We start from the raw sequence: 26623 nt of genomic DNA on the forward strand, positions 1-26623 counted from the left end.
ACCTTAAAGATGGAAGTCGTGAGGCTATCGTGGACATAGGGCAGCCACTTTGTAATTCGGTTATGGAAATTTTCATGAAAAGAATATTGTGCTGTACGCGTGGTCGTGGTGGTCATTTGTCTGATGTTATTTTCCACTATTAACGCCATACTTTCCTCTTTATAATGATATAAACATCCGATCATTTATATTAAAAAATAGCATTTTTCTTTGGATAAAAAAAAATAATACCTTTTATTTAAAAACCCTTTAGTTAAGACCCGCTCTCATTGTGTCTAACTGATTTTTGACAGTCAAACACTTCGTTATGGAATGTGGTGAAATTTCTAATCCAAGTTTTTCTTCAAGTAGCAGGCTGGGAGGCATAAGGACAAAATGGTGCAGTTCAACTCGTTCTGCGTCTTAAACTCATCGGAGTTTGTTTCATAATGCAAAAAAAAGAAACGTGAGTCAAAATGGTAAAATATATTAGGTGAGTTTAGGTAGCAGAGTGGGAAAAATTGTGAGAGAAATTTAATAATTTTAGGATTTATTCAATGATGAAAATTTCGGTATAGAATTTTTAAACTGAAGTAACTTGGGTTCTTTTTAACAATTTTATACAATTTTTTTTTGTAAGTTCTCTGTTAGGTATTTGGCCGAGCTCCTCTCCCTATTTATGGCGTACGTCTCGATGTTGTTCCACAAATGGAAGGACCTACAGTTTTAAGCCGACTTCGAATGGCAAATGGGGGTTTTGTTTTTGAGGAGCTTCTTCACGGCAGAAATATTTTTGGAGGTTTGCCATTTGGTTTTGCTAAGACAGAGTGGGAAAAATTATAAAAGAATTTTTATAATTTTGAGATTTAAGCAATGATGAAAATTTTGGTATAGAGTTTTTAAATTGTGGGTTGTTTTTAACATTTTTGTAAATATTTTTTATAATTTTGTAGAATAAAGTATACTTTGGGCAGCAAATTCAAACTTTTTAGATAATATTTTTTGTTTTTAGCCATTTTTTAAGAACGCTCACGCTCAGAGTACGTATGCTAGTGCTTCGCTAGAGCAGTATTTATTGCTAATTTGTCACTTATGGGATCCCGTTGAGAAGCTTGAAGGCGTTACGCAGCATAGTCTCAGCTATTCGTACTTGTAAGACTTCATAACAGTAAGACACAAATCTAAAGAGGAGAATTCATGAACTTTTTTTTCACCCCGTTTGCAAATCGATCGAAGCCTGCAAATAAAAACATGTTTAGAAGAATTTTTCGACGACAATGTCCACAATACTTGGAGCACTTCACATGGAATAACTCTTTAAAAATGTATAAAGGTAAAAAAAATATATATTGTATATCAAAATGTCTTCAAATGGTTCAAGAATTGGTGCAGAAGTTTTAGAAGTTAAAAAGAAATCAAAAAGTCTTTAAATGGTCTTCCGGTTGACCAATGATTTGTGTTCAGATATGACAAGTGCGTAACCACAGCGCTCGCTCGATAATGTGAACACTCCCAAACTGGGTGCACTCACTACTCTAAAACGAGAACAAGGAGAAAAAGTTCTAAAACATGAGCATAGAGCGTTTCAAGGTTGCATTTCATTTGCATCGAGCTCAAATAATTCTGAATTCGGGGAGTCTCCTATCAGCGAGTTCTGCATTCCATTTGTGGTTGCGAGTAACGCGCAAGGCTTTTCAGTCGCAGTTTTGGCCTGGCATGGTGTGTTTTTTCTTCGATTTACTGCATAAAAATGAGTTCTAAGAAACTTGAGTGCTTAAATTTAACCCTCCGTTGGAAACCTCTTTTAAAACCTTCGGTTGGGCACTCGGATCTGGCCTGTTTTCGTCCTGTGCGAGGATCCTTTTTAAAAGGTTTTATCCATAAATCGATAGAAAAACTTAATTTTAGGAAGCTACCTGAAAGCTCAAGTCGTTAGCTGCAATAGATATATGTTAAATTCATGTCCAAAGTCGAAAAAGTTCCAGACAGACCGGGGTGCAGAACGGAGGATTAAAAGAAAAAGTTGAAATACTCGATTTTTCACAAAAGGGATCGAGTGTGACTTGGTTAGATGGCAAGCCGTTGACCGCTTGAAAAGAAAACTGGCGAGCTCAACTGCGTTTCTTGATGTGCAATGCCGTCGATCTCCGTCACAGTTCAAATGCTGCGCTTTGTGTTATGTGAGTTATTCAAAATTTCGTTATTATGAAAAATGTCAGAGCCAATGTACGTTTTGATGACGAGGACGAGCCCAACGACGAGGCACTGGAGTGCAGCAGTTGAGAAGTTCAAGCAAACGTTACAGTGGGCCAGCTGTGAAAGCGACGATCAAAATGATATGAATATATTGAGACGTCTAAGGGAGAAAGCTGTGTTCCAAGTACTAGAAAAATAGCAGACAGCAAAAAAGATGACTGATTTTTTAAATAAAAAGTTCTTTCCAATTTACAGCGCATATCACACAACAATAAAAAGTGAATTTAATGGCGTTAATATGTATAGACTTTATAACTGTTTGGCACTCGAAACGTGCATGCTTTTGTTAATGTGAACTCACTTGGTTTTTATTAGTTCACGTTAGCGAGCGCGCATTGTATGTATAATCAAGTAGATTTCGATGAAAATGGTTTTCTTGGGAACAGAATTTGGGGTATTTTTAGCATTTTTATATTTTTTGTTGTTGTAATTTTGTTGTAATAAAATATACTTTGGAAAAAAATTTAACTTGTTTTTGAAATTTTTAAAAAAATTTTTTATCTGTCATTTTTTAACACTCCGTTGGACAACTTTTTTAAAATCTGCGGTGGGGCACTCGTGCCTGGCGTTTTTTCGCCCTGTTCGAGGATCGTTTTTAAAAGGTTAGGTATAAAATTTATTTTCGGGAAGCTACTCGGAAGCTCAAGTTGTTAAGTGTAATAGAAATATGTTAAACTCACAAGTCGGGCCTACGGCCGCCCAGAGTACGTATGCCAGCGCTTCGCTAGAACAGTATTTAGCAATCATTTTTACTGGTACGCTGGGCGTATTTTAATATAACTCAAAAGTTTAGGGGATCCCGTTGAGAAGCTTGAATATAACTCGAAAAGTTATGGGATCCCGTTGAGAAGCTTGAATATATCTCGAAAAATTAATGCGATCCCGTTGAGAAGCTTGAGTATAACTCGAAAAGTCAAGGGGAGCCCATAAGGGTCAAATAAAAAACATACCATTTCAGAGGAATTAATCCTAGGGGTTAGGAATTTAGGGTAATCAGAATTTCAAAATATTGCATTTTTTTGCATTTTCTTAAAGTATAATATCTTAGAAATATTGTGTGAAAATTTGAAGTGAATCCGACAAATACTTTTCGAGTTATTCAACAATGAACAGAGGGCGTCCGGGCGCTCCGGAGCTCGATAGCAAAATTAAAATATCGGGTGTACAACTAATTAATTTCGTATTTGTTACTAATCTCATATCTATTTATGTAGTCAATATTTTGACAGTGACAGTTATTCTACATATGTTAAAGCACGCCAAAAATTCAAGCAAATTTGATATGTCACAGAGAATATTAAAATTTTTTTATTACTGTCAAAATGTCAAATTACGTTCCAACAAAACAGCATTTGCGGGGAGGTTTGCTTTTGTTCTACAATTTAAAGAAACATGCAACAGAAGCACATCGTTTACTCTCAGCAGCTTATCCTGAATATGCTCCAGAGGTTAGAGTATGTGAGCAGTGGTTTGCACGATTTAAAAGTGGTGATTTTGACACAGAAGACAAAGAGCGATCAGGTCCATCAAAAACGCTTTAAGACGAAGAATTGGAGGCATTACTCCATCAAGATCCATGTCAAACTCAAGACGAACTTGGAAAAACATTGAAAGTCACTCAACAAGCCATTTCTAAACGTTTAAAAGCAGCCGGATAAATTCGCAAGCAAGAAAATTAGGTGCCACACGAATTGAAGCCGAGAGACGTTGAGAGACGATTTTGCATGTCTGAAATGCTGCTTAATCGCCACTAAAAGAAATCGTTTTTGCATCGTATTGTCGCTGCCGATGAAAAGTGGATTCATTATGACAACCCACAGCGTAAAAGATCATATGTGAAACCAGGCCAACCAGCCAAATCGACACCAAAACCGAATATTCATGGTTTGAAGGTAATGCTCTGTATTTGGTGCGATCAGAAGGATGTGTACTATGAGCTGTTAAAATCGGGCCAGACGATCACGGGAGAGCTATGCAGGCAACAATTGATACGTTTGAAGCAAGCAATAGCCGAAAAACGGCCAGAATGGGCGACCAGACACGAGAATTTGATTTTCCATCATGACAATGCTCGGCCACCTATTGCAGTACCGGTCAAAAATTATTTGGAAAATGCCAGAAGGGAATTTCTACCTCACTCGCCTTTTAGCCCAGACATAGCTCCTTCTGATTACCACTTGTTTCGGTCGATGCAGAATCACCTTTCTGGAATACGGTTCACCAATGTTGAAGGTATTAAAAAATGGCTTGATGACTTTCTCGGCGCAAAAGATGAGACGTTTTTTTGGGATGGAATCCATAAATTGCCAGAAAGATGGGAAAAATTTGCCGCTTCCGATGGGCAATATTTTGAATAATATATTTTTTCACTTTTATAATATACTTAAATAAATGGTTTATTTTTAACAAAAAAATACGAAATTAATTAGCTGTACAGCCAATACGTTTTTCTCAAAACTATGATTTTTGAACTGGTGATCACTGTAACTTAAAAACCGCTGGATAGATTTCAATAAAATGTATACTGCTTTTGAAAAGCATAAAAAACTCGTGCATGATCGAAGAATTATTTTTTTAATTTCAATTTTTTTTTCAAAAATTTCGATTTTTTTCAAAAATTTGAAGTTTTTAAACAATTAATTGTCGGTTTTTTTTCTCGAAAATTTGAACAATATTTTTTGAGGCCGCCATATTGTTAATTTTGAAAAAAAAAAGCTTCGACCAGGCACAAGCTTATCTATAAATAAAACTAATTTCTCTTGTCCGATTGGCTTTAGATGAATCTCCAAGGTCTCGTGATGACCACCGCAAGGGACTTTTGGAGAAACGGGCTCCACACAAACAGCGATAACTTTTACAATTACTATTTTTTTTTTTTTTTTGAAATTTTGTTAAAGTCAAGTCGAAATATGATGTATTAATGCTATGATTTTATTTTTGTAAAATAAAGCAATCGACTAGCAAAAAAAAATTATTGAAAATCATCTTTTTTTGGCCTCTGACTACCCCTAACCCCTTAAAAAGTATACACATTTATAAGTATAAAAAAAAATTTTAAAAGTACTTCTCCTTCATAAAAATTCTGCCACACTGAACACCCTTCAGAGTGTGTGACGTCACACTAGCCTAGACTACCCTTAACCCCTTAATAATCCGAAAACTAATCAACTAAGTTTTTATATTACTGCACCTATTCACCTCGCGCATCTTTTGCCTCCGATTTACTCTAAACATAACAAAATAAATTTATCAACTAAATATATAATAAATAAAAAGTCAAATTTTTGTTTTCTTGCGTGAGTTTTGAGATAAATCCAAAAAATCATATTTATTCAAAACCACTTTTATAATAATGTTTTTTTTTACATTTTCTTTAAATAAAAATTTATAATTGAAAAAATATATGTATGTAAAAATACAAAATATTTATTTAGCATTAATTGTGGATGTATGTATATGTAATGGTATTTATTCTCTTGTAAATAAATGTATAAAATAAAAATGATTGCTTCAAAAGTGCAAAAAAATTATAATAATTGTAAATGTATGTCTGTACAAATGTATAAAAAACAAACAAAAAAAGTTTGTAACATAGAATGCAATATAAAAATATATGTACATGGTATATGCAACGCCATCATGTCTGTATATCATTTCACATGTATGTTTGTATGTATGCAATAATGTAATGATGATGAAAAAAATAAAGTAAAACTAAAAAAATAAGTAAAAAATATTTATGTATATGCAAATATGTGCCGTTTTTTATTGTAATTGTGTCTATGTATATATGTATGTATGCATGTATGTATGATGCGCAATGTGACAACACAAAACATAAACAACGAATTCAAAAAATACGCACAACTCCGTACTTAATGCTAAAAAAATATTGTATTTTAAATTTATTGCGATGAAAATTTTTCTACTATGTAATTATGATCGTAAAACACGTAAAAGAGCTGTTGAATTGTTTACTTTTTATTGAAATGAAATTTTAGTTAAAAAAACAAAATATTCGTTTGAACACATTGCAACTGCAAACAGAGTTGAATTTTAATTAAATTTTGTTTGCATTTCTACAGCTACTGTTTTGCCCTAATTTCCCCCACTCACTCACTTTCTTTGTGTCATGCGTTTTCTTACATTTTTCTTACATGCGTTTTTCGCTCCACTTTTGACGACGCCATTTCGCCCGTGAGGGTGTGTATGCAAATAATTACATATTATTCAGATTTAAGTTGAAAATTATAACGGTTGCATAAAATATTACTTCATTATTTTTTTATATATACATAGTAAATATATTAAATAAAAATTATCCTGAAGAAAGTGGTAAATGTTGCTTTACATTAATTAAAAAATCAGTCCAGTCTACTAACTGAAGGTATATATGTATATGTGTATGTGTGTATATACGCACGTAAATCTGTGCACACATACAAAATAATCCTACGATTTAAAACATAACTAAACAGAAATCTTTTAAACGTGTAAATATTTCAATAAATAAGCAAACGTACGATAATTGAATAGTTAATTAATTTAAAAGAAAAATTCTAACCAAAACGAAGCAAGTTATTATTATGAGAAACGGTGGTAAGTTCAAAAAATTGCTTATTTGTTTGTTGTTATTACTGCTTTTCTCTCACCAACATACCGTTGTTGTTGCACTACAACTAATTAGCGGCGGCACGCGCTCTTACTGTCTTTGCCGCCTTGCTTCCTGCTTTCTGCTCTACAACGGTGGCGGTGGCGGCGGCTGCGCCGCTGATGGATGATGATGATGGCGCAAGTGTTGATGATGATGATGATAACTAAAATGGGGCGCGTGTTGGTGCTGGTGCTGGTGCGCGTGCGCGTGTTGATGGTGTGGCAGCTGCTGCGATTGCGGCTGCTCCTCCACGGGCACCATTTCGGACTGCAGTTGTGGCTGCGGCTGCGGCTGCTGTAGTGGACGTTGATATGAATGCGTATTCATTGCTGCTGTATTGTGATAGTGATGATGATGACGATGGTGATGATGATGCATACCAGACTGACCGCTTGTACCGCCTGTTGCCGCACCACGCCCCGCATCGCCGTTCGGTTGCGTCGTTGCCGCTGCCGCTGCGCCAACTCCACTACCATTCGAACGCATACAATTCAGCGGGAAATTGCTAAATTCCACCACAATCGGCGCTGCTGAAATTACATTAACATTTTGTGTTGCATTAACGGTGCTGACACTGGGTATCGCTGTGCCGCTGCTGCTATTGCCACTGCCGTATGTTGTTGGTGCCGCGGTGGCTATCGCCAGCATAGCTGTTGGAAAGAGATGCTGTTGCTGTGGCTGCTGTTGTGTCGTGGCTGCTGCAACGCCGGTCTGTTGCTGCGTGTACGAGTGCTGATGTGGCAACGCAGGCGCCAGTCGCTGCTGCGGTTGCTGCGCCTTCGTTTGTGATGTGTTCGTTGTGTGTGCTTTAGACGCCACGTGCGACGTTTGTGTTTGTCTGCCTCGCACTGCATGCTGCGTTGTTGTTGTTGTTGTCGCTGCTGCTGGTGGTGGTGGTGCTGCATGACAGTGTTGATGTTGGTACTGTGCAGGTGGCTGTGATGTCCCTTGTAGCTGTGGTTCATCTAGTTGTTGTTGTTGTTGATGCTGATGCGAATGCGGATGCTGCTGATGGTGATGGTGATAGTAGGCCGTTTGGAGCTGATAGTGTTGCTCATACTGTTGCTGTAATTGCAACTGCATCTGCTGGTGGTGGAAAGCATCCGACAACGGCGTCACTGTATTCGCACCGGCATAGTGCGGATGATGTGTTTGTGTCTGCGGCTGATGCCGGTGGTGGTATTGCTCTGTCGACGACGACGACGGCGGCGGTGGCGGCGGTGGTGGTGGTGGTGGTGGCGGCGGTGCGTAGGGTTGTGTATGCCGTTGTGTTCCTGCGCCACCAGATGCTGCTGCTGCCGCCGAATCACTTGCGCTCGTATAGTAATTGAAATTGTTGCTGTTTGTTGCTTCTGCGCTACTCGGCGGCGTACTGCTTATGGATTTTGTTGCTGCCATACTATTCGATTTCCCATGTCTGCCGCAGCCGCCGTTGTTGTGTGAATTACTGTTGTTGGCATTGCTGCTGCCGCTGGCATTGCCGCTAGTATGATTGTTATTGTTTTGGCTATTACTGCTAGCAGCTTCTTTACCAGCCGCGGTTGGTGCTGAAATGCCCTCAAATTTGCTTGCGTTCGTGCCAGCAGCTGACGCAGCAACGGCTGAGGATGTATCCGCTGTGTTTTTTGTTGCTGCATTGTCTATGGCGTTAGCTGTGGTCGTTGCCGATGATGTTGTCGGAGTCGTTGAATTATTTGTAGAAAAATAGTTGTCGATTTTGGGGGCTGATGATGAATGCGGCAAACTAAATGAATCAAGTCTTTGTCATTTGGAATTGCTTTGCAAAGCTGCATTAATTTGAGTCCACAACTCTTTCTTGCACGATTTCGATCTGGAATACAGATAATAATTTTTCGTTCTACATTTTAAGGAAATTAATCCTTCTTACGCACCTTTTGATTGACTGCAACCAATCTTTGAACTGACCACTGCCCTCGGGTGTGATTTGAAATGCGGCACGCGCTGCCAAGATTATGCTTGCGAAATCCTCGTAATCGGCCTGGGTCAGATGGTATAACTTCTGGTGTATGCATTGAATGTACCTGCATTTTCATGGAAAGTATAGAAAATTGAACAGTATTCAGAACTAGAAAATTACAGCTATGAAGCGTCACTTACATCTGTTGACACTTTTGCACCAAGGGCGTTAGCGCCGAGCGCAAATGCTGCATTACCAACTGATGATTGTTGCGTCCCAGATAGTGCGCCGAATCTAGAGCCACATCGTGCAGCACAAACGGACTAACAATGGAATTGACCGCGCATATGCAGAATTGATGTAGATATTGCGTGCCAAGTTTCTTTGAGATGCGCAGTAGCCATTTGACGTCTTCGCCGTAGGGTGGATTGCGGGCATACTTCGCTTGAGGACGATCATCGTGTACGCGACGCGCCAATGTCTCCATGGCCAACATGCCGACGTTGTAGGCGGCAAGCAGATAACGCAATTGAGTTGAGCTGCAAGAAAAAAAGCTGATGTTTAGTGAAACTCACTTGCAGAATTATTTCCTAAAAAGATGTTTTTTTTTTCAACTTACGTGAACTGATGTGGATGTCGTTGGCGCACAGGCGGTTGTGGCGGCGCAGCATGAACTGACGGCTGCTGTATAGACGGCGCTTGCACAAACGGCGGATACACGCCTTGTTGTTGTTGCTGCCGCATCTGGTGCTGGGCCATGGCCACGCTGGCTGCAGCAGCCGCTTGTGAGGGATGTTGTGGCGGTCCTTGTTGGTGCGCTGATTGCGCATAGTATGCCGCGGCTGCTGCAACTTGTTGCATATTCTGTGGCGGTCCACCTTGACCGGGTTGCGGGGGAAAGCCGGGTTGTTGTGCGCCTGCCGCACCACATTGTATCGCCTGGTACGCTTGCGGTGGCAATTGTTGTGGCGGTATTTGAGGTGGAAATCCACTGCCAGGCGCAGACGCCTGGTGCACATACGGAGGGGGCGGTTGGGCAGCGCCACCTGGCTGTAAGGGTGGCACATTCTGTGGCTGCGTTTGCGGCGGTGGGTAACCCGGATATGCTTGCGGTGGCGGTGGTCCAGCGGAAATGTACATTTGCATTTGATTGCCCGGGTAAGTGGTGATGTTGTGATGATAGAGATTTTGACAGAAACTATATGGCGGGTATGGTGGCAACCCAATGGACGCTAGTGTGGCAACACCTTGTTGGAACGGTTGCGGCGCTGTGGTAACAACCACCTGACCGGGTTGACCAGGCGCATTGGGGCCACCCGGGGGCCCTGTTGCCATAACCGGCGGTGGCCCGACCATCCCGCTTGGTGCTTGCTGCTGCTGCTGTGCTTGTACTTGTGCCTGCATTTGTTGTTGCATTTCGTGGTGCTGATGCGACTCGATCAGCGCACTTAGGCTCGCCGCCGAATGATCCAGATGATCGTCGTGCTGTTCATGATCGTTGTTCGGTGTGGTGTGGCCGTACAACTCGTACCAGTAACGCGCCACTTGGAACAGCACTTCGGGATAAACACCGCCACCCTTGGCTGCATTCTCGACAGTGATGCAGGCGCGCTCAAGCATGTGATCGCTCTGTTCTTTACATTGCAGGATGGCGCGTTGAATTTCTTGGGGATTGAGTGCGGCAGCATGTGGCAACACGGAAAGCGCCAGCTCAGCCGCCGGATATACCATATTGTTGTCCCAGCCACGTGAGGCGCGGTCGGCCATACCAGCTGCTTCGGGCGGCGTTAAATGACCTTCCCAAGTGTCAATCAGAAAACTTATAGCCGGTGCACCAATTTCCATTGCTTGGCCCAGAATCCACGACACATGCGAAGAATAGGTGCGCGACAGCCAGTTGGGGCTGACCCAGTTGTGTAAGCCGAGCGCGTACAGGCCTAGCTGAAAGGCGCACATATGCAGCGCGCGATGCGGTCCGTGGTGATTTTGATTGGTGGTGGCTTGTGTGAAAAGTGACGTGGATGAATTTCCACCAGCTTTAATCAGTAAATTCTTTGCTAGCTCGAACAAGAAATGCGCGCTGGCTTCCGACGGCTGATTGGGTATGGAGGGGAAGGCGCGTTTGCCCTTATAACGGCTATCCTTGGAACGGCTGTTGGCGCCACCAGCAACGCCTGCTTGACCGCTAGGTCCGCCCATGGCTTGACAACTGCCACCGGCGCCAGTCAATGTACCACTGCCGCCGCCTAGCGAAGATGAGACGCTCAGCGCGCCCATGCCCAACTCTAGTTCTGCGCTGGTTGAACTATGTGGGCGGCTATTACCGCCCACAGAGCCATAGTCTGAGAGGAACATATCGTTGAAATTGGCATTGTGTGCCCCGCCATTGATGCCACTACTGTACTCGTGATCCTCACGGCGCGACATGAACGACGCGGCGGTGCGCACCGGCGGATTGCTCGAATAATAGGATGGTAATAACGGTGATTTTAGCAAAACATGTATCTCGCGGTCCAGTAATTTTTCCATGATCTTCGCGATCTTACGAGGCTCATCCTTGTAGTAGCAGAGAAGTGTAAGCGCTAGTTCGCCACGTTGACGACGTGTGCCCTCGCACAGGAGCGGATGTTCTGCCTCCGATACGTTTGCTTTTAGCCCCAATGCGGCGACAGCTGCTTCGAATCCCAAATTCTCGTCGGAAGGAAGCCGATACATCATGCTCATTAAGCGATTGCGTTGTTCCTTAACAGTTACCAGCGTCATGGCCAGCGCATCGAAGATAAACGTAGCCAAGTTGATGGGCAGCAATGCCTCACCGCGCATTTTGAATGTACCGCTGCGCAGACATTCCGCACGTTCGCGTATAACCTGCACCTCTGGTTCGTTAAGTGGAATCCTTTTCAGTAGCGTGAGGATATCTGCTTCCTGGTTGGCCAGTTTCACTTCTAGCGGCTTTGTGCTGGCTGGTGGACGTGGCATTTCCAACGCAAACAAACAAATTCTGAAGGCAATGTGAAAGTGCTCAGAGTTCTCCGACAATACAGTGCACAGGAATGCACACTTCGACAAAGTGGAGGATGCCAATACAGTGAGGTGGTGCGAGATGGGGTTGACATTCTTATTTTTGCCTTTCCGTTTCGGGATCTGTGGTAGTTCCACCATCAAGTTAGGTGGGTTTGCCAACATCTCCTCCGCCAGACGTACCGCCAATATGCACGCCTCCCGCCCATGTCCATGTGCATGCAGACCCTCAGCACGCGCCAAAAGTATATCCCATGCGTCCTCTGTGGGGCGAACATTCGAAAATATGTGCGGCTTTTCATTAACAGACGCCGTCGCATGTTGGACTGCGCTCGATGTGGATGCTACGGGTTGACTACCGAATGCTGCTACTTTTGCGTGAGAAATGTTGACGGCCGGCGTTTGCTTATTGAATGTTAATGGTGTAGAAGCGACTGTAGAAGCCGGTGTTGCCGCTGACGCTGACGCAGCTGCTGCCGCCGATGTGCTCGCCACGGGAGTCAGTTCGTTCGATTTTACCACAGGCGGCGAGTCTTGTGCAGTGAACTCATCGCTGGATGAGGAGAAAGACTCATCTTTCGACATACGTCTAACGGCCGGTACTGCCATTTTAGTGCTATTACTTTTCGCTGTAAGTTCGGGAGTTGTATCTATGCCAGCTGCTCCCATTAACATCGAAGAGGAGGATGAGTTCGATGAGGAGCTTGAGGTGGATGAGGATGTGTCAGATGATAACGAAGTGGTTGTTTGATATGAAGAGCCACCACTTTTCCCAACGGTCCCCATAGTCGGAACATCGGTGACAGCAATCGTACCCAGCGCTTCGAATCCACGTGGAACACCTGTCTCCTCCAAACGCATTGCCATACCTACAATTCCACCACTGACACCTACAGCGCCCGGGTGGGATGGTTCCAATGTCTGTCCACCCTCAGCACAGAGGTTGTTACTGCTGCTATCGCCGCCAAAGTCTTCATTCTCGCAAAATCCTTCACTGCTGGCGCTGGAACGGTTGCCGTCGCCACCTCCCCCACCACCGCTACCGGAAACACTACTCATCGGCAATCGTGGCAAATCAGCAATAGCCGAAGGCCCTCTAATGCTGGTAATGGTGACGCCGCCACCGGGAACGCCCGCGCCATGTCCATTGCCACACCCACTTGTTCCAGCGTCCATACGTAGACCGCTGGCTTCCACACTACTCAAAGCATTGCCAACGCCAACATTGCTCAATAAACCATCTGCTACCGAGGGCATTAACCCACCGGGAGCCCCTACTACACCAACCGCACCAAGACCTTGATGTAGACGCGCATGCACGCTGTCACTTGATGAGTTGCTCGAGTTGTTGCTGGACGAAATATAGAAGCGCTCGCGGAATGGACGCTCGTGACGTTGCTTAAACGCTGCATGCATGCCGTGATCTGTGGATGAGCTGATGTAATTGTAGTGTTTGTTGTTTGCCATTACAGCCTGCGTGGCATTCACTTGACCGCTGTTCGTTTCGCTTTTCGAATCGGTGTGCTTGAAGCAGGTGAAGGGTGAATAATATATAGGATTGGTATCGTGTGTATGCGTGATGCCCGCAATGGGATACTCCTCCCAGTCCAAATAGCAAGCTTCAATGGCCGGCTTGAAGCCAACAAACAACTCAGCATCAGACCTGAAAAAGCCGTTCAAAATATTTATAAACATATGTACATATAATGGGTGATCAGATTGGAGGTACTTTTCCAAAAGAGTTTTTTTGGCAGATCACAGATCACGCGTGACTACTGTCACGCCATTGATATTTCACCATGGAAAGATCTACATATGGCCTAACAACGTTAACAAATCGCAAAATTGTGTTACGAGAATCGACGCGCTGTGAAAAGTGTTCATCGCGCGCTCGGGCCAACTTATGGTGTTCAGCGATGAGACCCATTTTCGGCTTAATGGCTACGTCAATAAGCAATATTTGGGTTGCATTATATATATATAATTGGCGCGTACACCCTTTTTGGGTGTTTGGCCGAGCTCCTCCTCCTATTTGTGGTGTGCGTCTTGATGTTGTTCCACAAATGGAGGGACCTACAGTTTCAAGCCGACTCCGAACGGGAGATATTTTATGAGGAGCTTTTCATGGCAAAGATACACTCGGAGGTTTGCCATTGCCTGCCGAGGGGCGACCGCTATTAAAAAAATGTTTTTCTTAAATTTGGTTTTTCACCGAGATTCGAACCAACGTTCTCTCTGTGAATTCCGAATGGTAATCACGCACCAACCCATTCGGCTACGGCGGCCGCCTACATCTATGGGCTGCATTACATCTATTGAAAACATATTTCCTCAAAGACGAGGCCGGTGCCACTGTAAATGACGAACGCTATCGCGTAATGATAAACCACTTTTTGATGTCGACTGTCAGAAATCGAAGCCCGCGATCTCCACAACACAAACTCATTTGGCTCCAACAAGACGGCTACGGCGCTACTTGCCATACAGCCGCTTGCCGTGAAACAATGGATTTACTGCATTGTCGTTTCGATGAGCAAATTATCTCTCGACTCGGCCAGTGGATTAGGCACCAAGATCGTGTGATATCACACCTTTGGACTTTTAATTGTGGGGCTATGCAAAGTCTAAATGCTTTGTGGATAAACCAGCTTCGATTGAGGCATTGGAAGCCAACATTACTAAAGTTTTTCACGATATGCCACCAAAGTCCTCCAGCGAGTCGCCAGTCATTCAAAATTGGTTTTTAGGGATGGCCGAATTACGGCGCAGTTGCGGCCAATATTTGAAAGGGATTATCTCTAAAAAATAAATGTGATGATTCTACCCAAAACAAAAATAAGAAAGAGCCCAATCAATTTGAATTTTTTTTTTTCAATTTAAAAACCGATACCTCTGAATTAATCACCCTTTATATGCATTTTTTGGCATAAAAAAAACAGAATAAGATTAATATCAAATACAGATCGGAAACAGTAACGAGTTTAGGATAGAAATAAATACTGCAGTTGCGAGAGGAAGAGGGATATACAGCCATGGACAGATAAATAGCACAAATGTTAACCTTATACAGGGTGGGCCATATAGCGTTTGCTTTTTGAACCACCTATTTTTTTGAGAATGGTAACACAAATGACATGTGAAATGTGTTCATAATTTACTTAAGGGGGGCCTCTACTGTAAAACTTAAAAAAAATCGATTTTTTACTTTTTGTTGAAACATACTCAGAAACAACTCTAGAATGTTCCATGAAAATCTTAAAAAGAAATCTTGAATAGTTTTCAAGTTATAAAAGTTTTAGCAAAGCAGGTATAAACTGAGCGCTCGAGCGGTTTACGGTCATATGCGCTTGATCAAGAGATAAGACGTTCCCTACTCCAACCTTCTACTTGGTTACCCATGTCAGAATATCTATAGATTCTTTTGACCTTGAAAATGCTCATTGGATATTATTTCGGATAAAAGAATAAAGCATTAAGAGAGGGGAGCTATGGGGCAGGAATAGCTGATTAAGCTGTAAGTATGAAAAATTGTTTAAGCGTGTTTTTCTCGAAACCACGTTTTCAAAATTGCCCACATCACAGCTCCGTGAAAAATAACATATCAAGCTCAAACTTTGATAGTATATTTTTAACAATATTTACTAGTTTTTAAAGCTATGGTGGGAAAAAATTTATTATTTATAACCCCTTTTTTAATAACAAAATGACAACAAAAAAATGTCGATTTTTTAAAAAACTTCAAAAATTTTACAAAAAATTTTTTTTTTGCAAGTAGTAGGCTTAACAACTAAAAATAATGATATATAATAAAAAAAATTTGTTTTTTTCATTTCAGATTTTTTTTAAATGCGCGACAGTGTGGGCAGATTTCAAAAGGCGTTTCGGGGGAGCGGCTGTACAGCTGCCATTTTGAAATGAAAATAAATTTAAAAAATTTTTTTGTACACTCAAGACCTGTGTTTATGTAACCCTAAACTTTTTTTTACTAATTAAATTAATACAAGTATGAAAACAAAATCCATGAAAATTTGATTTTTACAGTAGAATCCCCCCTTAAAGGATTGACATTTACGAAATGGGACGCTATACGCTTGAACGAAATTGGGAAATATTGAAAACCTAATTCCAAAGTGGTGAGTTTTCTACTCAAACTGTGAGAAATTTGAAAAAAAAATTCCAAAAAAACGATTTGCCAACAAGACAGTTCGTGGATCAATTTGTTAATCGTGTTCGTGAAAGTGGATCGTTAATGGATAAAACAACACGTACACCCGAAAACATTGCTGCTGTAGCCGAAAATGTGCGTGAACATCCAAAAACCTCAACTCGTCATCGTTCTCAAGAATTGAACATTTCACGCACTTCTTTGAGGAGAATTGTGCATAAAGACCTCGGTATGAAGGCTTACAAAGTTCAATTGGTGCAAGAACTGAAGCCTAATGACCATCCAATGCGTTTTCGGTTCGCTCAATGGGCAGAAAATCGTTTGACCGAAGATGAGCATTTTTACCGAAAAATCATCTTTTCTGATGAAGCTGATTTTCACATCGGTGGCTACGTCAGTAAGCAAAATTGTCGGATTTGGGGCTCAGAAAATCTACACGTTACTGTAGAGAGCCGTTAAGGGGAGCCGTTAAGGACAAATGCTATGCGAACCTTCCAGAGACGATTGATGCTTTAAAACACGAAATCGAAGTTGCCATTCATGAAATTGGAGACCAAGCAATCGAAAATGTGCTTAAAAATTGGGTTGATCGAATGGCCTACTGTAAAGCCAGTCGTGGCAGTCATTTGAACGATATTATTTTTCATTCATAAATGACAATGTTCAATCTTCAAAATAAAAAAATATTGATTAGTTTTTTTTTATAGCCGATTCAAAAAGCAAATTTTACATGGCCCACCCTTTACATATGTTGAGTTAAGTTTTTAGTACGAACTCTGCTCTGATCAAAAATAAATTTGTTTGTTTACATTTATTACCATTATTAAGCTTATATTTATGCGAGGAATTTACCGTTTTCGATGGAATTTTTTGCGTTCTATTTTATTTATGCTTATTGCTGTGGATTGAAGTGGATACAAACATAGCACATTTTAACTTGTGCAGCGAAGAGTAAAACTTTAATATTGTTTTAACGATTTTTAGTATAATATTTTGTTTCTTAAATAAAATTTGTAATTACTAAAAATGGGACGTGGAAAACATTGCACGCCGGAGAAAAAAGCTCTTATATACCGAACGAGTCAAAACGGAAAAAGCTATGCAGAAATAGCTGAAATGATGATGTGCTCTCGGAAAATGGTTTATAGTGCTCTTAATTTAGTTGAGAAAGATTCATCTTATCAAAGCAATAAAACGGAAAGAAAACCAAAGCCGCGAAAAACTGATGTTAATGTGATGTTAAGCAGATCCTTTTAAGTCGGCACGGCAAATAATGCTTGAAATAAATCAAGAATCTGGTCTACAGGTGTCCGGAAAGCTTGTAGGAAGGCGACTTAACGAAGCCCAGCTGTTTGGCCGCATAAGCAGAAAAAAACCACTCCTCTCAAAATGACATATCAAACACCAACTTGCCTTTGCAAAAGCCCACAAAGACAAATCTATTCAGTTTTGAAAAAACGTACTTTGGTCCGACGAAACCAAAATAAATAGGATGGGACCAGATGGGAAAACTATTGTACGGCGTCCAAAAAATTAAGCGCTAAATCCTAGATTCACTAAAAGCGACGATTAAACACGGCGGCGGAAGCATCATGGTTTGGGAAGCTTTTTCCTGGCATAGTGTTGGGCCGATTGTTCGCGTGGTTGGTAAAATGGATAGATTTCAGTATCTGGATATACTCCAGAATAAAATAGAGCCATTTGTGTTTGAGTTTATGCCATTAAATTGGACATTTATGCAGGACAATGATCCAAAACATACTGCAAAGACAGTGAAGCAATGGCTCAGAAGAGAAAAAATTAATGTACTGGATTGGCCGGCGCAGAGCCCTGAACTCAATCCTATAGAAAATTTGTGGAATGACGTTAAGGTCAAAATCGCTAACAAAAATTTTAAAAATTTTGATGAATTGTGGGCCGCAGTTGAGGCGGCCGTCGTAGCTGAATGGGTTGGTGCGTGATTACCATTCGGAATTCACAGAGACAACGTTGGTTCGAATCTCGGTGAAAGCAAAATTAATAAAAACATTTTTCTAATAGCGGTCGCCCCTCGGCAGGCAATGGCAAACCTCCGAGTGTATTTCTGCCATGAAAAAGCTCCTCATATTTAAAAATATCTGGCTTGAAACTGTAGGTCCCTCCATATGTGGAACAACATCAAGACGCACACCACAAATAGGAGGAGGAGCTCGGCTAAACACCCACGCCAAATATATATGTATATATATATAGTTGAGGAGGCTTGGTACTCGATTCCAAAGGAAAGATGCCACAAGCTTGTAGAAAGCATGGAGCGACGGCTTGATGAAGTAATCAAAAACGGTGGATATACGAGGGGTGCCTTTTATATGTCGAGATTAGAGAACAAAAACAAATTTTAATCATCGAAAATCACTTTATTGTTTTTCAAAATATTCTCCATGAAGATCTATACACTTTTGCATGCGTTTGAACCAATTGTCGAAGCACTTTCGCCACTCTGAATGAGGTACCTCCAAAACATGCATTCTGAATGCCGCAACCGCTTCTTCAGGTGTCGAAAAACGTTGACCTCTCAGTTTGTTTTTTACGTACGGGAATAAAAAGAAGTCATTCGGTGCCAAGTCAAGACTATACGGCGGATTACCCATTAATTCGATGTTTTGGGTGCTCAAAAATGCAGTTGTTTGAGCCGATGTGTGAGAGCTCGCATTGACCTGGTGAAGAGTGATCCGTCTTTGGCGATTGGTTTTCCTAATTTCTTGGAAGGCAACTGGCAAACAAATGGTTGTGTACCACTCAGAATTTACTGTTCTGCGTTGTTCTAGAGGTACGGTTGCGACATGTCCAGTTTTTCCGAAAAAACAGGTGACCATTTGCTTGGAAGTGCTTCGTGCGCGAACAACTTTTGTTGGATTTGGCTCATCTTGAAACACCCATACAGTCGACTGCTGTTTACTTTCGAGCTCATACGCGTAAATCAATGATTCATCACCTGTCACGATGTCATAGACGTGTTTCGAAGCCCCGCGATCGTATTTTTTGAGCATTTCCTTCGACCAATCGACACGAGCGATTTTGAGCGATTGACAAATTTTGTGGAATCCAACGCGAACAAATTTTTTTGACAGTCAAATGTTTATGCAATATTGAATGTATGCTGGTCCCACTAATGCCTAAGATTGTCTCAATCTCACGATAGGTCACATGACGATCTTGCAATATCAGTTCGCGCACAGCATCAATGGTTTTCGGAACAACAACTGATTTTGGACGACCTTCATTAAATTCGTCTTGGAGTGAACTACGACCACGATTGAATTCACCATACCATCGATAAACACTGGTCCTTGATGGAGCTTCATCGCCAAAAAATGAATTAAGTTCATCCATGCAATGTTGCTGAGTTAATCCACGTCGAAAGTTGTAAAAAATAATCGCACGAAAATGTTCACGATTTCATTCCATTTTTGGACCGAGATGAATCTTTTAAGTTACTGTAAACAACACAAATAGCGCTGGTATTTCAAAACATTCTGAGTACGTAAAAGCCAAAAAATGTCAAACTTTGCGATACAGCTGTCAGTTGCCAGATTGCAACACCATGGTTGCCAAATCCCGGCATATACAAGGCACCCCTACTAGTACAGGGTTGCCCATAATCGACGGACCCATGTGTTTTTTGGGCCAATTCCGATCGACGAGGCTTGTCCGCAGGCAACAATCTTTGCGTCAATTGAATCTTATACGGGAATAAATGCAATCGGATAATTCGTTGTAAAGTGGTCCGAGCAATGCCCAACTGCTGAGAACGGCGATTTTGGGATGTCCTTGGCGACGTCTCAACACTGGCCCGTACAAGAGCAATATTCTCATCCGATCGCATTGGTCGTACCTTTCGTACAAACTTTTAATGGTGTTCTTAGAAGGTGCTCTTTTCATTTTATTTAATTTTTTATACGCCTTTTGAGTTTTCACAATTGACTTCTTTTGTTGAATGTAAATTTCAACAATTTGGGAGCGCTCGCGTGGCGTGTACTGTTCCATGGTAAAAATCTGCTTGAACTGACGCTTTCGACGCGGTATGTCATTAAGCGATCTGACGTCTCTGTCAAAAGCTACAGGGTTGCCAGATGGGTCCGTCGAATATTAACAGCCCTGTACAAAATACTAATCTGGTAAAACAATATTATTACTTAACTATCCGATTTGTTTACTATCTTTGCTTTTATTTGGAATTTTTAGGATGTGCTATTTATTTGTCCAGGAGGTTTCGTGAGTTATCAACATTCTCGTAAATTAAATCAGAACTGAAATTTTTTTGACCATTTTTTGTTTTAAAGTGGAAGTAAAGAAGTTTTTTATTTTTTATGTTGCTTTTTCCCCCAACAAAATATAATTATTTAAAAACATATTCAACTCTTTGCTTTCAAAGTCTAAATGTGCTATTTATATGGCCATGGCTGTATGTATGTAGGTTTAAGGAAACAGCGATAACGAGGGTAGAACAACGAACAGGGACAGGTTAGGTATAGGTATTGGAACAGCAATAGGGATAAGTAAAGGAACAGGGGGTAAGGATCGGGATAGGGTTAAGAATTTGTGTTAAGTTTATCAATTTGTTTACCTTGAATTCTGTTGATGTTTGTTGCTGTACGATTGTGGCATCATGCGACACTTCACTACACGATCGAGTATCTTCAGATGCCACGCAGTGAATTGTGCGTGCAACATGTCACGCTCATCAGGCGCCAAGCCCGGATTCAGCGCTGCCAAACGCCACAACACCACAATCTCGTCACACAGTGAACTACATGCGTGTTGGAGGGCCGTCGAATTCGAATGTGTATTCGAGTGTTTGCCGCCGCCATGCCCATTGGAACCCATCATCAGCGACAATTTCGTTTGGAACCACCATATCAATATTTGATCGCACATCATGCATTCCTCGGTGATGATCTCCAGCAGCCGCACTGCATTGCGATCACAACGTCTATACATTTCACGTACAATCGACAATAGATTCCACATGCCCTCCGGCTCACGACCACGCAACGGACGCAACAATGAACTCCATTCGGAAGCAGCCGGTGGAGCAGAGTTTGTTAAATAATTTACATCACTGTAAAATAAATACAGAATACAGAATTTTAATATAAAACATAATAAAAAAAAAGTGGCTAACGCCGTTGGCCTTACCTAAAAACTATGGGTGCCGGTAGGCAAAATTTAATTAAAATACGCTTAATATTAGCATGCAACGTCTTCTCGTCCAAATACCAACTGGTCTGATCATGCACAGAAGCACCAGCTGTGGGATCAGGCGCACCACACACTGTATTGATGGCAGTGGGCTGTGAGCTGAGCAGCTCATCGAGCAAACGTTGCGCTGTCGGTAGAATTTGTTGCGGCAATTCGCTGATTAAATATTGCGCGAATTTCTGCAATTGATCGCGTTGTAGGCGCGTCAATGATTCGGACACCGGTGCACGTAAACATACTTCTAGGGGCTGTGCACAAAAAAAAGGAAATTATTAAACAAATTATAGTGAAGATAAAGGTACATTTGTGTATTGAATCAGTTGACTTACATTATGAATTCTATGCAAACAGACGGCGACCACATGCGAGCACCAGTAGGCGGGCGAGGTGCAGGTGCAATTGCACGACGATATGCGCCTACGATCGAAGGTAACCGCCACATTGAAGTGGGCACGTGGTGTTTGACCAACTACAGTGGCTGATAAATGAAAGCCTATGATAAAAGTTCGAGAATTAGTATTTTTTTAAGGCCATATATAAAAAGGCGTTTCAAGTTCGAGTTTCCTTTTTAAATTCAAATAAAACTGTCTGCGGTTTTCGAAACCGCGTGCACGCCTGCAAATGTTAATTTTTTTGTTTGGTAAAATCTTGGCGCCTGTCTCGGTGAATGTTATAAATATCTCAATAGGCGACCGCCGTAGTCGAATGAGTTGATGCGTGACTACCATTCGGAGGAGGACAGGTTCGAAACCACGGGCACAAAACACCAATCGATAGAAAAAAATTTTTCTCATAGCGATCGCTCTTCGGCAGTGTCAAACCTCCGTGTGTATTTCATAAAAAACCATCTACCAATCGGAGGTGACGTAAAATGGTAGCTACCTCAATTTGTAGGAAAAAACAATAAGACGCACACCACAAATATGAGGAGGGGCTCGGGCCAACCACTCAAAAAAAAAGGTCTAAGCGGCAATTATATAATCTTAGTAGTGCTTATGGCTCATTACATTTAAGTGGTCACGTTTTTTTTATCACAACAATTTTTCGCCATCCACTGTAAAATCCGTTAGATGAAGAAGTCGGCTTCAAGTTATGCAATGACTTTTTAAACTTAACCTGTTTGTTTCGTTAATTTTGCATGAAATTATAGTTGCAACTTTTTTTAGTCAGTCAAAATCTTAGTAGTCTTAATATTATCGCGACTATCTTTGTGAAAATTAAAAAAAAAAAAACAGTGAGATAAGTTTATTTAATTGATATTCTGTAGCTAATGGCCAAACTTTTATTATTCCTCATGCAGTAATGTCCAGAAGGAAAAATTGCACACCCGAGAAATGCGCCCTCATAAAAAAATTGATTGCTGATGGAGAAACTTATGTGGAAGTGCAAAATATCATTGGTTGCTCACCAACAATGGGACGTAATGCCATCAAGTACAAACCAAGTGGCAAAAAGCGTGGAAGAAAGCTAGCGATGTCGGCTAGAGAAGTTAAGTCTATCGTCAGATACTCAAATGAGTTTCCATTTGCGGCTGCTACTGATACCTTAACACGTTCCCGCCGGCGCTGTTATTCATAGTCTTCGCCCACAGACGGCAACGTTTACATCTTTTCGCTCTATCGGAAGCGATTGCAGGTTATATTATATAAAACGAAATTTTTTCATAAGGGTAGTCGTTTATGGCTTCTCATCTCATAGGTACCGTCTAATAAAGTACCATTGGTGGTACACGCCGTCCCATGATGCAATCTTGTGCGGGCCACCGGTGGTACACGCCGCCTCATGAAGCAATCTTGTGCGAGCCACCGGTGGTACGCGCCGGCGTGAACGTGTTAAAAGTGTCTTCGAGCGTTGAGACTGTTCGTCGGCGTTTGCGTGAGCATGACCTGGGTGCCCACAGTCCAAGAAAAGTACCGTTGTTGACAAAACGCATGCAGAAAAGAGACTTCGATTCGCCAAAGAAAATATAAATTTGCCTTCGACCAAGTGGTGCAACATTTTATGGTCCGACGCGTCGAAGATTGTCTTGTATGGTGGAAAGAGATCGGGCCAATATGCAAGGCGACCACCTGATACCGAATACCAGCCAAAGTATACAACAAAAACAATAAAGCCTGGTGGTTCTAGCATTATGGTCTGGGCATGCTTTTCTTGGCCAGGCGTGGGACCCATTCATTGGGTTAAGGAAATGATGATTGACGCTTCATATGTTGATATACTCAAGGACATCAAGATGCCATATCCTCCTATTTGTGGTGTGCGTCTTGATGTTGTTCCACAAATGGAGGGACCTACAGTACGAGTATCAAGCCGACTCCGAACGGCAGATATTTTGATGAGGAGCTTTTTCATGGCAGAAATACACTCGGAGGTTTGCCATTGCCTGCCGAGGGGCGACCGATATTAGAAAAATGTTTTTCTTAATTTTGGTGTTTCACCGAGATTCGAACCAATGTTCTCTCTGGGAATTCCGAATGGTAATCACGCACCAACCCATTCGGCTACGGCGGCCGCCGTATGTATATTAGTTTGGGGAAAAAGAAACCCATTATTTTCTCGGTAGATGGCTCAAACAATTTAAAGTTTATGCTCGTAATTCTTGACCTGTTTTTGGTTCCTTCCATTCAGTTGTGAGTTACGATGGAAGACAACAAAGAGAAAATTCGGTACCTTTTACAGTTTTTCTTTGATAAAGGCGAGAATGCGAAAATGCAAGCCAGGCCGCTGAAATTGTGAATGATGTTTATGGTGGCCATACTGTAATAGTTGACTGTAATGTGCAAGTTTTTTACGCAAAAATAATGGATTTCTTTTTTCTAGTTTATTTCATGGAGAGTGTGACGCCATCGCACCTTCTTACCATTGATGGTAATGACAAGTTTTGATCTTATTCAATGCTTTCCTGCATAGCAGCGACATTTTCAAATGAACGGCCGAGACGAACGTGCCACGCAGAAAATTTTTAATTCACTTTTTATTACCAGCAACATCTACCACAGATCCACCATTTTCGTAGTAAATTTTAATTATCTTTATGCGCATATTTACATATATTTTAGCAAATTATAATTTTCTTCGCAATATCTGTCAAAAGAGCCATCGGAATATGAAAAAAAAACTTGCTCAAAAACGAAACTCCAACTTGAAAGACCCTGTAGAAAAAAGCAATTGCTTTTGTTGGTGTAATTTGTAAACAAACCAATTTGCAGTGTGTCTTTGACGGCGCGAGTCTTGAATAGTTGGTCGCCGCGATTAAATTCATCCGCTGAGCTATTAGCCAAACACGAGTAGAGACGTATGTCCTCTTCATTATCCGGGAAACTCCAAAACGCTATACGTAATTGCAGTTGCTCTGGCACGGGAGGAAACACGTGTTCAACCAATTCGAAGGGGATGTATGAGGCGACACAGTGCGCAGCGAGCTCGGTGAGTGAAGGAACCTCTGAAAAGATAAAAAAAGAAAAAAATGTATCATTATATTTATCGAGGTAAACATAAAACTATAAACAATTTTTGGCGGGTGGACAAATAAAAAAACACGTGTTTTCAGCCGTGTTACGTTTATTTGTTGAAGCTAAGTGAATTTCATATAAATTATCTCGCAATTTCATTGAAATCCACTCGAAAGTGAATTACAGAATCTGCCCACTTTTTCAAACTCTCCCAAAGGTTATATACAAATATAATTTCCTAAAACTCCGCGAGGGAACAAAGGGCTACCAAAGTTTGGTAGGCTTACTATCGTTGTTGTAGTAGCACAAACATTCCCCATGGATGCACGGGGAATGATGCTGGAATAACAGTCCTTGGCTGGATATAAATCCGAGTCGTTCCCGTAACGTAGAATCGACTGTCGTGGAAGCGGTAGGCATATTATATTACTTTTTTGCTCACAAAGCGAGTTTTTGAAATTTTATGAAATCATACAGGACGGTAAGAGACGTCCATATAACCAAAATTTTGATGTCTGTGCTGTTCCCACAACTGTAAGGTCTGCATTACAGGAGCAGCCCATATTTATATTCATCCAAGGACTAGCACTTCAGCAAAAATCGTCAAAGTAACATGGGTATATTTGATAGTTGAATATATAAGTTGAAGTACAGTGGTCACACAATTTTTTCGTACACCCTGCGTAGTACGTAAAAAACTTTAGCTTTGCGCAAAATATTTGCTGTGACAATATATTTCTTTTGGGTCATTATAAGAATGTTATATTCCTGATGAATTGCCGCAAACAATCACACTGAGGGGTCCAAGGAAAGCAGGCAGACATAGCAAAATACTGCAAAACATTTGTTCGTACACTTCCAGCTCATGATACTTTTGTTCCAAAAATTGTTTGTGTTTTTACTATATTAATATTGTTGAAATCGAAATAAGATTGTTTTTTCTTAGTTTTTATCGCCCATTCAGTTTCAGTTGCGCGTAATATCTCGCTTGAAAGTGACAAAATGGGACGAAGTGCGGATTTACCATTAGAAATGCGTAAAATTGTTGTTGGAAAACAAGTCTCTGCGCGAAATTGACAAAAAATTGGCAGATCGCATTATACAGTGCAAATTGTTATTGCTGATTACGTTAATACTGGTAAATTGAAGCTAATCACCACCAAACAGGAAGGCGAAAAAATTTACTCCACGTGAGGAACTCAACAAAGTAGCATCAGTCGCGCGAAATCCAAAAATAACCTCCACGATAAATAAAAAAATAAATAATTGGCGGGTATACTTCTGTTAGGTGTTTGGCCGAGCTCCTCCTCCTATTTGTGGTGTGCGTCTTGATGTTGTTCCACAAATGGAGGGACCAGTTTCAAGCCGACTCCGAACGGCAGATATTTTTATGAGGAGCTTTTTCATGGCAGAAATACACTCGGAGGTTTGCCATTGCCTGCCGAGGGGCGACCGCTATTAGAAAAATGTTTTTATTAATTTTGCTTTCACCGAGATTCGAACCAACGACCTCTCTGTGAATTCCGAATGCTAATCACGCACCAACCTATTCGGCTACGGCGGCCGAAATATTCAAGATACTATGCCAAAAAGTAAGCCCACAAACAACCCGTAATTGCCTGCATAACGCTGGTCATCATAGCAGAGTGGCACGCCGCAAGCCATCCAGATATTAACAGAAAGAATAGATTGGAGTTCGCCAAACGCTATATAAATGAGCCAGATTCTTTTTGGGAAAACGTCATATTCAGTGATGAGTTGAAATTTAATGTTTCCGGATCAGATGGGCTTCCAAAAGTTTGGCGAAAAGAAAATACAGAACATAATAAAAAAAATCGTATTCCTACCGTAAAGCATGGAGGAAGAAATGCAGTGGTTTGGGGTGCATAGTTGCATCTGGAGTATGAAAAATAGTTTTTATTGATGATAAAATAGAC

The 26623-nt window shown here is 41.3% G+C and overlaps 2 protein-coding genes across 2 annotated transcripts in view; both read right to left on the reverse strand.

The window, feature by feature from the left end:
- Nucleotides 1-5673: 5673 nt before the first annotated feature.
- Nucleotides 5674-8647, reverse strand: LOC129239536 (transcription factor mef2A-like; the record flags this gene model as incomplete). Its single annotated transcript, XM_054875090.1, has 1 exon — nucleotides 5674-8647. A coding segment is annotated over one exon (1674 nt), but the record flags the coding sequence as incomplete, so codon positions are not given.
- LOC129238156 (zinc finger SWIM domain-containing protein 8 homolog) overlaps nucleotides 8607-26623 on the reverse strand; it is a gene marked incomplete at its 5' end in the record, with an annotated part of 46167 nt that continues 28150 nt past the window's right edge. The window contains 8 exons of the mRNA XM_054873192.1: nucleotides 8607-8720; nucleotides 8782-8931; nucleotides 9008-9346; nucleotides 9427-13491; nucleotides 20600-21094; nucleotides 21172-21482; nucleotides 21564-21727; nucleotides 24434-24676. Of these exons, the coding sequence (XP_054729167.1) occupies nucleotides 8654-8720; nucleotides 8782-8931; nucleotides 9008-9346; nucleotides 9427-13491; nucleotides 20600-21094; nucleotides 21172-21482; nucleotides 21564-21727; nucleotides 24434-24676 (5834 nt within the window). The remainder of the gene's footprint in view (nucleotides 8721-8781; nucleotides 8932-9007; nucleotides 9347-9426; nucleotides 13492-20599; nucleotides 21095-21171; nucleotides 21483-21563; nucleotides 21728-24433; nucleotides 24677-26623) is intronic.

Source organism: Anastrepha obliqua, chromosome 2 (genome assembly GCF_027943255.1).
Source record: "Anastrepha obliqua isolate idAnaObli1 chromosome 2, idAnaObli1_1.0, whole genome shotgun sequence".
Taxonomy (NCBI): Eukaryota; Metazoa; Arthropoda; class Insecta; order Diptera; family Tephritidae; genus Anastrepha; species Anastrepha obliqua.